Raw genomic sequence first — 15,732 nt, forward strand, 5'->3', positions numbered from 1 at the left:
TCTTTACATCAGACTTTTATTATTTAAATAATATATATTGCTATATAATGAAACATCTTTAGATGTTCTCTCTTCGAGTGTTTGCTCATATGCATTCCATCATAGGTGAGTGCGCGCCCCGTGCACGAGCCTCCGGAAGCTTTTCTGCCCCTAGCAACCCCCTGCGGGTCGGCTCCTGCGCCCCCTGGAGTGCCGCGCTCATGTCGCGGTATATAGGGAGCCTGCCGACCCCGTGGCCTCCAGTTCCTTCTTTCCGCCCGTGACGGTCTTTTGGAACGCTGCCCCTTGCTTTATCGCAAGTAGCAATCTCCTCAACCTGTTCTAGTTTTATAGTTTTATAGTTGTAGTTAGTTGTTAAAGTTCATAGTTTTAACCTGTATAGTTTAAAAAAAAAAAAAAGTAGTAGTTTTAGTAGTTTAAGTACTTAGTTAGCCCTTATGGGCTCCCGGCGCCATGCCGGGCACTTCGGGGTTTAAAGCCTGTGCGGAATGCTCGAAGGCTTTCCCCATCAGCGACCCGCACGACCGCTGTCTTCGCTGCCTGGGCGAGCTCCACAGGAAGGACAAGTGCCGCATCTCCAAGTCCTTCAAGCCCAGGATGCAGAAGGAGCGAGATGCCCGCCTTCGGACGATCCTAATGGAGTCGGCGCTTCGCCCAGTCTCCGAGCCCTCGGGATCTCCATCGGCACTGAGCGTCTCATCGGCGCACAGCGCGCCCCCAGCACCGACAGCGGCACCGGCGCGGAAGGTGCCGAAGAAGAAGAAGCGGCTGGAGCCTGTGTCTATGGACTCCCCCCTGCTACCAGTACAGCAGGGGGTACAACCAGAGCCGACACAGGCGTCGCCACGCAGGGAGCCTCCCCGACCCCGGGGGGTGGGGGACCTCTCCTGCAAGGGCCGTCGACGCCGGAGGCGTTTGTAGCGGCACGAGCCCTCATGGCTATGCCGACGCCTCCATCCCCCCCTCGACCGAGGGGGTCAGGGTTGGCGTCTCGGGGTAGATCCGTGCTGGGTTACCCCGGTGGGCAGCGGAGACAGGAACCATCGTCTCCCCCCAGACGGTCGAGGACGGGGGAAGCGGGATCCCCCCCTCCTCGCTCCGACCTTAGGTCGTTGAGCACCTCGGTACCGCAGCAACGGGAGCGGTCCCGAGGTTCCGAGAGCTGCCACTCTCCATCGCCCACCAGATCCTCAGCGTCCCTCCATCGTCGGGAGAGTCAGCCGGCACCGAGAGAGACTGACCACCCTCGCACTTCGGTGCGCACCTCTCGGCACCGATCACCAGGCTCTCGGCACCGATGTGGTTCGCAGGCGGAGCAGAGGAGCTCTGAACATCTGCGCGGGCGCCGCTCTCGCTTCCCGGTGCACAGCTCCCGGCACCGAACGCCCTCTCCTGGCGATGACCGGCACCGGTCGGGCTCTCGGCACCGAGCTATACGGCACCGGTCGGACTCCCGGCGCCGGTCCGACTCTCGGCGCCGAGCTATACGGCGCCATTCCGACTCTCGGCGCCGAGCTATACGGCGCCATTCCGACTCTCGGCGCCGAGCTATACGGCGCCGCTCGGGCTCTCGGCGCCACTCAGGCTCTCGGTGCTGCTCCAGCCCTCGACACCGGTCACGATCTCCGGTCCGGGCCCGAGTGCGTTCCCAGGACAGCCACCGCTCCCCATCCACTGGCAGCCGTCGGGGTCCCCCTGCCCCGGAACCCTACCACCGGTCACCATCGGTGAGGGCCCCCAGAGTTAGCCCGAGGTGGTCCCCCGCACCGCACGCTCGGCCACTCAGAGACTCTCCGGAGCACCGGAGAAGACGCAGCCGAGGAAGAGACCGCTCTAGGTCGCCTGACCACCATAGAGCTAGAAGGTCCCGGGGCCGCTCGTCTACTTCCAGCCGCTCCCCTCCTCGCCGGCGTCACAGATACCGCCGTAGCCGCTCCCGCTCCTCCAGGAGCAGATCACTGCCGGATCGGGGCAAGGACAAGGGGAAGCGCCCGAAGTCCCGTAGCCCGGCACCTTCCGGGCCGGCAACGTCCACGGCACCGGGACCGGTGCCGGCATGGATGCAAGGGCCCTGGCAATGGCCCTATTGGGGACCATGGCCTCAACAACAGACCCAGGGTGCGGCGTTGGTCCCCTCAGTGGCGGTCCAGCCCCCGCCCCCACCTCCTAGTCAGGACAGACCGGACTCCTCGGACGAGGGGTCCGACCCTATGGAGGGTCCATCTACGGGTCCCCTGCACCAGTCCTCCTCCTCCTCTCCTCCGGACACCACCTCCAGGGACCAGAGAACACCCCTGCCTGTTTATAAGACCCATCAGGAACTGCTCAGGAGGCTAGCTGACAACTTGCAGCTAGACCTCAAAGAACTTTCGGAGGAGGAGGATCCTCTTTTCGGGACCTCTAGCTCAGCAGGCCCCTCCCGCGTCGCGCTCCCTGTCCACGACAGGGTGTTAAAGGTGGTCAAGCCCCTGTGGGAGACCCCAGCGTCAGTGTCTGCCACTTCTAAGACTGCGGAACGCAAATATTACGTTCCCGCCCAGGGGTTCGAATACCTCTACAACCACCCCCCCCGGGTCGTTGGTTGTAGATGTGGTTAATCAGCGGGACAGACAGGGGGCCCAGTCCAGTACACCAAAGAACAAAGAAAATAAAAAACTGGACTTATTTGGTAGAAAAATTTATTCGACTGCGGCATTACAACTACACATTGCGAATCACCAAGCGCTCCTCGGCAGGTACAATTTGAACCTGTGGGCTTCCCTCCAACGGTTCCTCCGCGCCTTACCACCTGACATGGTGGAGGACTTCAACACCATCCTGCAGGAGGGAGCGACAGTCGCGGGAGCGGCCCTCCAATCCTCAAGCGATGCCACCGACGCAGCAGGAAGGGCTATGGCATCGGGCATCGTGATGCATGAGCGGCGTGTTTGCAGTCTTCGGGTCTGTCATTGGAGGTGCAACAGGCCATCCAGGATCTGCCCTTCGAGGGCGGGGGCCTGTTCTCGGATAGAACAGACACTAAGTTACACGCCCTCAAAGATTCTCGGGCTACCCTTAAGTCATTGGGCCTTTATGTGCCACAGGCCACAAGGCGCCAGGGCAGACAGCGACCCCAACGGCAGCAGCAACAGCAGCCTGCCCCTCGACTGCCTCCTCGAGCAACTCCATCCAGGCGAGGTCGAGACCGCTTCAGGCAGTCGAACAGAAGAGACCGCCAAGGCCCTGCAGGGGGCTCCCAGCAGGGCCAGCAGAAAAATAACAAGCGGTCCTTTTGACGGGAGGCTCGAGGGCAGCCCAGTAACCATCACCATCCCACTGGTTTCCACCCTCCCCTTTATGAACAGACTGCATCCCTTCCTCCGAGAGTGGCAGGGAATAACCTCGGACCGCTGGGTACTCAGCATAGTGAGACGAGGCTATGCTCTCCAACTCTCGGCATTTCCTCCAGACTCTCCCCCTACCCCGTCCCTCTTCAGGGACCCATCTCACGAGCTACTCCTCGTCCAGGAGGTTCACTCTCTTCTCCGCCTTGGGGCGGTAGAGGAAGTTCCTCCTTCGGAGAGGGGCAGTGGGTTCTATTCCTGTTATTTCCTTATCCCCAAGGCAAAGGGAGGCCTCAGACCTATTCTGGACCTTCGTCGTCTGAACAGATTTATCAGACGCCTCAAGTTCCGGATGCTCTCCCTAGCCTCCATCATTCCCGCTCTAGATCCAGGGGATTGGTATGCTGCCCTCGATTTACAGGACGCTTACTTCCATATTTCTATCCTCCCTGGGCACAGACGTTTTCTTCGTTTTATGGTAGCAGGTGTCCACTACCAATTTTCGGCCCTACCATTTGGCCTCTCCTCAGCACCCAGGGTCTTCACGAAGTGTATGGCGGTGGTAGCTGCCCACCTCCGCCGCAGAGGCATCCAGATCTTCCCCTATCTCGACGATTGGTTAATACGGGGAAGATCCAGGGTTCACGTACAGAACAGTCTAGCCCTGACCTGCACAACCTGTACCAGGCTGGGCCTGCTGGTCAACGAGCAGAAGTCCACACTTACCCCAGTACAGCGGATAGACTTCATAGGGGCCACCCTGGATGCAGTCCAAGCCAGGGCTTTCCTCCCCCTGGCCAGATTCCAGACCATGACCGCCATCATTCAGGAACTGTTCAGATTTCCCACGACGACAGCCAGGCGCTGCCTTCAGCTGTTGGGTCACATGGCGGCATTCACATATGTGGTGAGACTAGCTCGCCTCAAACTCAGGCCCCTTCAAGGTTGGCTAACCTCGGTGTACACCCCATCCAGACATTCACTTTCCAGGGTGGTCACCATCCCAGCCCAGGTCCTAACCTCCCTCAACTGGTGGACAGACCCGAGCGAGGTTCTTCGGGGGGTTCCCTTTGCAGACTTAACCCCATCGGTGACGCTGATAACGGACGCTTCAGATGTGGGTTGGGGAGCCCACATGAGCAACGACCTCAGCACACAAGGTCTATGGTCGCCACACGAACTGCACCTGCACATCAATGTCAGGGAGCTACGTGCAGTTCGTCTCGCCTGCAAGGTCTTCCTCAGGTTCCTAATGGGCAGAGCAGTACATGTCCTCACGGACAATACAGCAGCCATGTTTTATATAAACAGGCAAGGGGGGCACGCTCCTCCACTCTGTGCCAGGAAGCCATACAGCTATGGGACCTTGCGGTGAGGCACGATTTTCACCTCTCTGCCTCTCACCTCCCCGGGGTCAGGAACGACGAGGCGGACCGCCTCAGCAGGTCGTTCGTACCCCGCCACGACTGGTCACTCCACAAGGAGGTGGTGTCTTTTCTCTTCCACAAGTGGGGCACTCCCCAACTGGACCTGTTCGCCTCTGCGTGGAACAAGAAGTGCCAGAGGTTCTGCTCACTCCGGGGGTGAGAGCAGGGCTCCCTCTCGGACGCCTTTCTAATCGACTGGACGGGGCCCCTGATGTATGCATTTCCCCCCGTTCCATTACTCCCCAGAGTGCTCCTGAAAGTCAAGAGGGACAAGGCGAATGTCATTCTCGTTGCACCAGCCTGGCCCCGGCAGCACTGGTTCACTATGCTACTGGACATGTCCATTGCCGAGCCGATACCGCTGCCGAGGCGATACGACCTCCTCTCCCAGGACCGGGGCCGCCTTCTTCACCCGGACCTGGATTCCCTCCACTTGACGGCATGGAGGCTCTGTGGTTAACTGAAGGGGAGAGAGCCTTCTCAACACAAGTACAGCAGGTTCTCTTAGGGAGCAGGAAACCTTCCACTCAGGTGCTGTATAAGGCTAAGTGGAAGCGCTTTACCTTTTGGGCAGAGTCCCGGGGGATCTTACCTAGTTCATCGCCCATATAGGCAATCCTAGAATACCTCCTTCACCTAAAGATGCAGGGCCTCGCACTGGCTTCCCTGAGGGTACACCTGGCGGCCATCTCGGCCTTCCACCGGCCGATGGAAGGGGAGATCTATCTTCTCTCATCCTATGTCCTGTAGGTTCCTGAAGGGGATAGAGAGATTATACCCGCAGGTTCGCGACCCGGTACCTCTCTGGGATCTGAACTTGGTGCTCTCCATGCTAACAGGACACCCATTTGAACCCTTGGCTACATGTCCCTTGCTAGTCCTGTCCTGGAAGGTGGCCTTCCTAGTAGCCATTACTTCGGCCAGACGTGTCTCCGAGTTGAGAGCTTTGACCTCGGAGCCCCCTTATACTGTCTTCTATAAGGACAAAGTGAGACTGAGACCCCACCCAGCCTTCTTACCCAAGGTGGTGTCCCAGTTCCACTGTAACCAAGACATTTTCCTCCCCGTGTTCTTTCCCAAACCGCACGGATCGGAGGCAGAGCAGAGATGGCATTCCCTAGATGTCAGGAGGGCCCTGGCCTTCTACATCGATCGGACAAGGCCTTTCAGAAAGTCAACCCAACTGTTCGTCGCGGTTGCTGAGAGAATGAAGGGCTTACCCGTCTCTTCTCAACGCATCTCTACATGGATTACCGCATGTATCCGCACCTGTTACGATCAGGCAAAGGTGTCGCTTCCCAGCACAGTGATGGCACACTCGACCAGAGCCCAGGCCTCGTCAGCGGCCTTCCTGGAACGGGTGCCCCTGACGGACATTTGCAGGGCAGCAACCTGGTCATCTGTCCATACCTTCTCTTCCCATTACGCCATCGTTCAACAGGCAAGAGACGACGTGGCTGTAGGCAGAGCCGTCCTAAGAAGGGCTACTCGACAGTGACTCCTACCCGCCTCCATGGTATGGCTACATAATCACCTATGATGGAATGCATATGAGCAAACACTCGAAGAGAGAAAACAAGGTTACTTACCAGTAACTGTTGTTCTTCGAGATGTGTTGCTCATATCCATTCCAAACCCACCCTCCGTCCCCGCTGTCGGAGTCGGCAGAAAGAAGGGACTGGAGGCCACGGGGTCGGCAGGCTCCCTATATACCGCGACATGAGCGCGGCACTCCAGGGGGCGCAGGAGCCGACCCGCAGGGGGTTGCTAGGGGCAGAAAAGCTTCCGGAGGCTCGTGCACAGGGCGCGCACTCACCTATGATGGAATGGATATGAGCAACACATCTCGAAGAACAACAGTTACTGGTAAGTAACCTTGTTTTTTTCTTTGTGCTGTTATAGCACCTTCTCATCTGAGGATGTCAGTGCTTTATACACACTAATCTACATGATGCACCTTTCATGTTCATAAGTCTTAGAACCATTTTACAGCTGAGTAAATAGAGGCACATATGTTGAAATACTTTCCTCAGGATGACATAGTGAAACGAGTGGCAGAGCTGGGGATAAAATCCAGTATACCTGATGCATAATCCCCAGCTCTTAACTATACTCTGCTCCTTCCCTGGAGGAAGAATTGTGTCTGTAATTCAGATGCTAGTACATATTTCTAATGTCACGAGCAGTCTGTCTCCAGCACGATGACAGCCTTAAGCTGAAGGCATATATGACTATTTTAATTACAGCCATGCTTTCAAATATAATTTAGTTTGTACATAGCAAAGTGTTTGTTCATTGAGTGAATGTTTGGAATATTTTCTTAAATTCTGTGTAAGAAATTCTAATTGGTAATAACTAGCAATGGTAAGTATTACGTAGTAACATAACAAAAATGAGCCACTGCATTAAAAGTAGTTTAAAATAAAGAGTATCATGCCTACAGTGCTCTTTTAATAAGGCTATCCCTTACTTATGAAAGCTGATGTTACTGGCTAACTTTTTTTTACCACTAAGTATGGTATGTATATTTGTTAGATTAATAAAAAGGGATATCCTTTCATTAAGATGCTTTCTCTCTGTGTGCTCTTGTATGAAGTTTGCATTCCAATTAGCTATATTGCAAAATATCCTTTGTATTAATTACTTTACCACTTAGAATGCAAACTCATTTTTTTGTTTGTCTTCTATAGATACCAGAGGGAGGAACTGGAGACCTAGGAAGAGAACGGACGAAAACATTTACCTATGACTTCTCCTATTTCTCAGCAGACAGTAAAAGTCCTATCTATGTGTCTCAAGAAGTGGTAGGCTTTTAAAATTGATTTATTTTCTTTAGATTGAAAGTATGATGTGAAGTCATCTTTTTCCTTTTACAGTTCCCTCTGCACGATTTGGAAATTCCCTACATGTTTGAGAGAAGTGTTTGGACAGCCAACACAGTTAGCTATATGTTTTCTCACAGTATAGGAAAAAATATCCATTGTCTGGTTCTTTTGTCTGACTTATTTTATTAGGTCAGGTTAGTGAAATCCTCAGTAAAACTATTATTGTGCTGTCTAAAAGCTTTGAAAAAAAAATCACCTTCCGAAGAAGAAATACAACAGCTTAATTCAAATGCACACAAACATTCTGCTTTTCCAGGTAAGTTTCTTTTTGGACAAAAGACTTATTATGCATTTGAGAACCTGCTTAAACAAGTTCTTGATACTTTTCCCCAGAGAATTACATGCTAGCTTTATAATGTAGGATTGTGGACTTTGCCCTCTAAATTACCTTTCTTCTCTCACCCCCAAGTCAGCATACCTGCTGCCATCATCCATAATTATGTAGACGTGGTAATTGTCTCCTCCACCCAACTATAAATATATGGAGACCGCTTTTCTGAAGACAGGCTTATGTAATTGCATACACACTAGATATTTGCACTTAATTTAGGCACACAAATGTGTATGCATATTTGTATACTACTAACTTTGAAATGTGTCATATATGCTTTCTGCAGGCCCTTGGATTCTTATGACCTTCCCTCTTTCCTTCTAGCCCCAAATTAATTTCTCTAACAAAATTCAAATGTTTTTCAGTATGAGCACTTTCCTTTTTGATCTTATACAAACATGTTAGGGCAATTGCTCCTCTCCTTCTACACTGAAAACTTTCTCATGTATTTAAATAATGGAAATTCCTGCCGAATATATGGATAACAGCAAAGACTTTGGTACCTAGAGTCGCTGCAGATACATTGCAGTTGTGAATGTGGTGATATTTAAGATTTTAGAATTAAGTGATGTTGGTGAGCCTGATCCCTAAAGGCATGGAGGTCAAAAATAACTTCCCAAAGTAGAAAAAAGGTATTTCAGGGCAAGATTAAGGCCAATATCCAATTATTATAACAGATTATTTTTATTGGTGATGCTAACATACATGGCTAGTTGACAGGGAATTTCCACTCATAGTTTTCTCTTTAGCCATTTCATACAAACTAATAGATCTCCCTTTTTAAAACTTCTTTGTTCATTTTATAGTTTAAGTAATATATGAATCTACAATTTAATTCAAACACTTGATTACACCTGTAACTAAAGAAGTCATTAATACTTGGCAATTTAAAATTTTTCCCTTCCAGTAATTTCCACTGTTCACTAGTTTTCTGAATTATGTAGGTTTTATTTGTTTCTGTGAGTGTATACTAGGGAAAAAATAATTTAAGATAGTTAAAGATATCAGCTGAAGGAAAAACCATAACTGAACACATCCATAAAAATCCCCAAACTCACACATTGAGGCCCCAGTTCTGGAAAGCTTTCCTATTTAGAAATGATGCTTAAGCATGTGTTAATTCCCAATGGTGCTTAAGCATGTGCTTAAAGTTAAGTATGTGTGTAAAGTGCTTTGCTAAATAGGGATGGATTTAAGCATGTCAATAGGTGCTTCCCTGAATCAGAGCTTAAAATCTTAGGCCATGATCTTGCGAAACTTATTTATGCTTAACTTTAAGTATGCAAGTAGTCTTGTTTGGGGTGAATGGAACTACATGTGTGTTTTGATGGGGGTCTTAGCTTGTGATTATACAGTAACATGAGCTATGGCTACATGAACAATTACAACTGATGATAACCTTAGTGCCCAATTCCTGTTAATAAAATACATGATTATGCATGAATGAATGTTTTTATTGGTACAAATATGGGAACACCTGCATAGTTCCCTAGCATATGGGAGTAATGTGATTATCCCAAGCTCTTGGTGATAGAACCTTCAGAATCTCATTATCTTTGTGTGCTTCTTCCCCACCCACCTTCCTCTGCCGTCCTCCCCAACTGGTGGATCCAGAGGTATGAATACTTTATAAAAACAAGCCCTTGACAGTGTTTTTTGTTGCTGAATTTATTAGACCAGTTGCCTATGTAGACTGTATATTTTTAATGTGGCTAAGACATTTTACTTAGAAACTGCTTGTAGGGATTGGTGTTTTTTGTGATTCTGTGGATGCTAACCCTTTTTCATAGAAGCTATGGAATTTTGCTCCAGAATCTGGACTTTTGCTGTAAAAAAAAGAGAAACAAAATATTGTCATTAACCCTCATTTGTAATAAAAATCTTCCAAAAGTGAACTGCATGTATAGTGATACATTATATCTATGATAGGGTTTTCTCTCACTATAACTACACCAGTGCAAACCCCCTAGCATGAGCATGCTGCTCTGGTGTAATACTGATTTATATTAATGTGGTTTTACCTTTTTCAAACGGCAAGGTGCACTGGTACAAGTTACTTTTGACACCTGTGGAGGATTCCTATACAAGGGGCATTGCTTTTGGAGAAAAAAAATGCCAGTGAGAAAAGGCTCTGAGGCTGCAGCAGCCTGAAAAATTAGCTCTTTAGAAGTATGAATTGTATCATTAATATAAATAGGGCGTTAACTGACTTTCTTAAATTAAAAAGTTAAATGACTTTCTTAAATGTCAGCATTCACTATTTCACTATTGATCTTTGCAATAGACACATCCAATTTAAGTGCATATCCCACAACCCAAATTGCTTCTTGGGTACCAAAAATCCCAAAAGCTCCCTGCCCAGCTATCAAAACCTCCATCCTCTTATCATGCATTTGTAGTAATTAAAAAGTCCTGTAGCACATGGAGAATTGAATGCCATCTTCAAATAAATTGATTGCAACTTCAAAATAAATACAACACAGGCTATTATTTTCATTGTATTATTAATTTTCATAAATAATTGAAAACATTCATATTTTAACTTGCATCAAGCTGCTATGGAACTTCCAATCTACTACCCCAGCGTGCCACAAAAACGTGCCTGCCTTCCTATGAGTTCATGTCCAGCTTGTCATGGAGCACATGGGATACTTGCATTACTGCTGGATACTTGCATTACTAGCATGTTTGGTTCACTATCATTAAACTTGTGCCATTTACAAGTAGCTGAATGATAAATGAAACTGCATGTAGTTTTGCATGACCTATCAGTGCCCTCTTGTGGACATGAGTTGTGCTACAGTGACTCAGAAGTTAGACTAGAGATGACATTTTACCTGCTGATCTTTTAATTGTATATCTGTGCAACAAGAATGAAGATAGATTTTTTTGGTCAGTTATACTGGTCCTTTGAAACCTGTAACGGAAAGCTGCAGTGATACAGTCCTGAAACTGTTAACAGTATATTCTTCTTCGAGTGTTGTCTCTGGGGGTGCTCCACTTCAGGTGTCGGTGTGTCTCAGCACTGTTGAGCGGAGATTTGTGCAGCAGTGCCTGTACGGGCCGCGCATGCATGGATGATGTCTCATGGCACTGTTGACGCCCTAACCGCCACTCACGCGGCCCAACCCCCTCAGTTCTTTCTCAACAATCCCCGGCCTGAGACGGAGCTCCGCAGCACTCCTTTCTCCTTAATATAAACCAAAGACTAAAGTCATAGTAACTTTTAGTTAAGATAGATATTGTTTATAGTTTAAAAAAAAATTACCATTCTTCTCTCGTATTAGTATACATAGTGAGGGAGTACCATCTTCCCACAAAGTTCAAAATGCCAGGGTCACCAGGATTCAAGAGGTGCGAGTCCTGCAGAGAAGCTGTCCCGATTTTAGACGGTGTCTAGGAGAGGGCCATGTCCAGACTAAGCGTACGCATTGTTCCAAGCTTAAGGCGCATACTCGATGGGACAGGGATCTCCGTCTCAAACTTACTTTAATGGAAAAGTCGCTACAGCCTACCTCCGAGTCTGAGACCGGAGAAAGAGGCACCACTCCAGTTCAAACTTCCAACTCGAAATGGAAGAGAGCCACGACCTCGCCTGTTAGAGATGCACCGTAGTTGAACTTTCCCTTGAGATGGATGGTACAGGAGGGAAAGACCTGGCTGGAGAAGCAGTCTCCAGCCAGGTCTTTACCTCCCGTACCATCCACCTCAAGGGAAAGTTCAACTATGGCACCTACCTTTGCCGACACCGCCGGAACCAAGGCCTCATCAGAACCGAGCTAAAAAACGGCACTGGTTATGGCACCTTCTACACCAGCGAAATCAGTGCTGAAAACAGCACTGACACACGTGCTGCAGCCTTCAGTGCTGTCACCACCATCGGCACCAACAAAAGAGAAACCTAGAACTGCGGTACCAACAATCACACAGAGAGAGAACACTCAACTTCGGCACCAGTGGCACCACCAATACACTGCACTGCACACAGGAAGATGCTCTTTCTCACTCTCCACTCTTCGGTACCGATAGATCACCTTGTGTGCAGGCATCACAATATTCTGTTTCACCCATTCATACTCCACTATCGATTGACTCACAAGATGGAGTTTTCTCTCCATATCAATCCTCCCCAGACAGAAGAGAATCTATAACTTCAGTTAAATCACTGTCCCAAATCTTAAAAACCATGAGGGAATGGATTGAACAAATGAAGATTCTCTCTGAGATCTTCCCGCTCACATAGCACAAGAGACCCAGGCACATCCCGCAGCTTTTCAGCAACACATGCCATCAATATCGGCCATAACATCTGACAAGCCAGTTTCACAGTCACCTGCCCCTGACAAAGTCCTTGAAACATCAGATGATGGCATGCAGGAGGAGACTTCCCCTGCCCACAACTTATCCTCGTCACTGGACGAAGCAGTAATGCCTCTTCCTCCAACCACAGGAGTTGATTTCAAACCGTTTCCGGACTTACTCAAATGGTTAGCATTATCGCAAGACATACCCTTACAAGAAGTCAAGGAGACTCAACATAAGTTACTCCAGATACTACACACTACTGCCAATACTAAAATAGCTTTGCCAATTAACGATGCCATAATGCAACCTGCCGATACAATCTGGCAAACACCAGCGTCAGTCCCTCCAACTTGCAAGAAGGCTGACAGGAAATATTATGTACCATCAAAGGGTTTGGAGTTTTTATTCACCCACCCTACCCCCAACTCTCTGGCGGTGGATGCAGTGCACCACAGGAATAAACAAGCCCAGCCTAAATTCACTTCAGGTGACAAAGACAGCAAACATTTGGACCTATTTGGATACAAGGTATATTCCTCAGCAACCTTGCAATTTAGGCTATGGCTATGCTGACGGCGGTAAATTTGCTGCCGTCACATCGATTTCTCTGGATCAACTGAGCGGTCAGTGCAGACCTGCTCAGGTCGATCCAGAAATCAACGTACTAAGACCAGCTACACAAGTGAAGATGGAGCGTAGAAGAGAAGCTCAGCAGTCGATGGGAGTTACGTAAGTTTTTGCATAACTCCTGTCGACTGCCGCCGAATCTCACAGGTACGTGTAGACAGGGTCTTAGAGTGGCCAACTATAACGCCTTACTGGCCAAATACGGTCATGATAATTATGGGAAAATCAATGACCTAATTCAATACTTACCTGAAGAAAAGCATGCATAGTTAAAATCCCTAGTAGATGAAGGACAACTGGTTGCTGGGACGGCTCTGCAGGCCTCTCTAGGCGTAACTGATACGGCAGCTCACACAACAGCCGCAGCCGTTGCTATGTGCCGCCGCGCCTATTGGCTCCAGTCGTCCAGCATCCCAAAGGACCTGCAAACAAAAGTCAAAGACTTTCCCTTCGATAAAGACAAATTATTTTAAGAAATGATGGACAAAACATTACACTTTGTGAAGGACTCCAGAATGACCGTTAGAACTTTGGGCATATATACACCATCCTTCAAAAGTAGGTGATACCAGCCCTACCAATGAAGAGACTTCTCCTCCAATCGCCAACCAAGGCTCTGACAGCTACAGACAAAAACAGCGACCAGAGAGGAGAAGGCAAACGTCTAACAATTCCGCCTATTCTCAACCAATCCAGCCCAAACAGTCGTTTTGAAGGTTTGGTTGAGGGTCTGAGGAACACAACCATTTTTGTACACCAATTACGCCCCTTTTACACCGGGTGGGCAGCAGTCACTACGGACAGTTAGGCCCCAGAAATCATCCACACGGGTTAGTTCATCCCCTTCACATCCACTCCACCTTCCCATCCACCCTCCCTGACCTCCTTCAGGGACTCCTCCCATGAGCAACAGCTGCAGGAGGAAGTCCTGCATTTACTACAGCTAGGAGCAATAGAGCGGGTTCCGCTTCAATACAGGGGCTGAGGATTCTATTCCCAATATTTCCTCATGCAGAAGAAAAATGGGGGGTGGAGACCAATTCTAGACCTCAGATTGCTCAACAAGTACATTGATGTTCAAAATTCAAAACGGTCACCCTAGCTACGATCATCCCTGCATTAGAATGAGGAGATTGGTTCTCAGCCCCTGACCTAAAGGATGCTTACTTTCACATTACTATACACTCGTCTCATGGATGATTCCTTCGGTTTACAGCTGGTAAGGAACATTACCAATATACAGTGTTACTCTTTGGCCTATCCGCTGCACCACGCGTCTTTTCCAAAGTACTCTCGGTGGTTGCGGCACATCTACGATGCTTAGGCATCATCATCTTTCCTTACCTGCATGTTTGCCTTCTCTGAAGCCCAACGTACGCAGAGGCAGAATACAGTACACAGACAACAATACATATTCTCCAAGGATGAGGCCTTCAAATAAACTTCCAAAAATCAGTTACATTACCAATGCAAAACCTAGAATTTATAGGAGCACAACTCAATTCAATCACGGCAACAGCAATTCTCCCAACTCAAAGATTCCGTATAATAGTGAATCTTATCGAGGAGATTAAAAAAAAATCCTTTAAATTACAGCTCGCATGGGCCTCCAACTCTTGGGCCACATGGCAGCCACCATCTTCATGGTTCAACACGCCAGACTGCAAATGAGAGGTCTCCAAGGTTGGCTATGCTTGGTCTTCACTCCAAGCATGCACAGAATGAACAAAAAACTAATAGTTCCTCCAAGAATCAAAGACTCCCTGGACTGGTGGATGAACCCAGACAACTTATGCAGAGGCATACCATTCCAAAAGCGGATACCATCAGTCATAATTACTACAGATGCCTCATTGATAGGATGGGGCGCACGCATGCAAGGCCTCAATGTCCAAGGTCAATGGACTCAGTCAGAAGCACAATTACACATCAACCTTCTCTAACTAAGAGTGGTACGCAAAGCGTGCGCCCACTTCCTGCCACAGATAAAACAAAAATCAGTCCAAATCATGACGGACTATGTGGCATGCATGTTTTACATAAACAGGCAAGGGGGCACTCTCTCTCTCTCTCTCTTTGTACTAAGGCCATAAAGCTTTGGAACTGGTGCATAAACCAAGATATAGACGTATCTGCTTCGTACCTCGCAGCATGCATGAACACAACAGCAGACATGCTGAGCAGGAAATTTGTACTGGAACACGAATGGGAGATCTGCGACACAGTCCTATGTGACATTTTTCAACGATGGGGCACACCATCAATAGAGCATTTACAACAAGAAAGAATTGCAAGTGCAATCAATTCTGCTCCAGGGCAGGTCACGGCTACCAATTTCTAGGAGACACTTTCTTAATCAAGTGGAAAGATGCACTACTATACACGTTCCACCGATCCCTTTGTTACCATGGATAATAAACAAGATACGATGGGACCGCTCCTTGATCATTCTCAGAGCCCCAGTATGGCCCAGACAACTGTGGTATCCATACCAAACAAAAATGTCCGTTTGCACCTCGATGAGACTTCTAATGGAGACATATCACAGAATGACAGTTGGACTACTCATCCCAATCTGGACATGCTCCATCTGACAGTTTGGAGGCTCCTTGGTTCCATCCATTAGAGAGAAGCTGCTTGATCCAAGTCCAGAATGTGCTACTTAACAACAGGAAACTGGATTTTGAAATGAATGAAGTGGCAGTGGAATTATTTGCTGATAATATAGCTTAACTTTTTTGAACATTTGGGAGCATGGATAGTGGCAGTCTTCACACACTAGAGACAAGGGAGCAGATGGCTGAGGAGCAGTCAAGACAACATGAAATGCTGGT

General features: G+C 48.6%; 1 protein-coding gene across 1 annotated transcript in view; it reads left to right on the top strand.

Moving 5' to 3' along the window:
* The window catches only part of KIF16B (kinesin family member 16B), a 224,372-nt gene that overhangs the window by 28,203 nt on the left and 180,437 nt on the right, over positions 1-15,732 (top strand). Inside the window, exon 3 of the mRNA XM_067565282.1 lies at positions 7,441-7,554. Coding sequence (XP_067421383.1) covers positions 7,441-7,554 — 114 coding nt within the window. The remainder of the gene's footprint in view (positions 1-7,440; positions 7,555-15,732) is intronic.

Source organism: Emydura macquarii, unplaced genomic scaffold (genome assembly GCF_026122565.2).
Source record: "Emydura macquarii macquarii isolate MOO-44397 ecotype Brisbane River unplaced genomic scaffold, CSIRO-AGI_Emac_v2 contig_2676, whole genome shotgun sequence".
NCBI classification, from domain to species: Eukaryota; Metazoa; Chordata; order Testudines; family Chelidae; genus Emydura; species Emydura macquarii.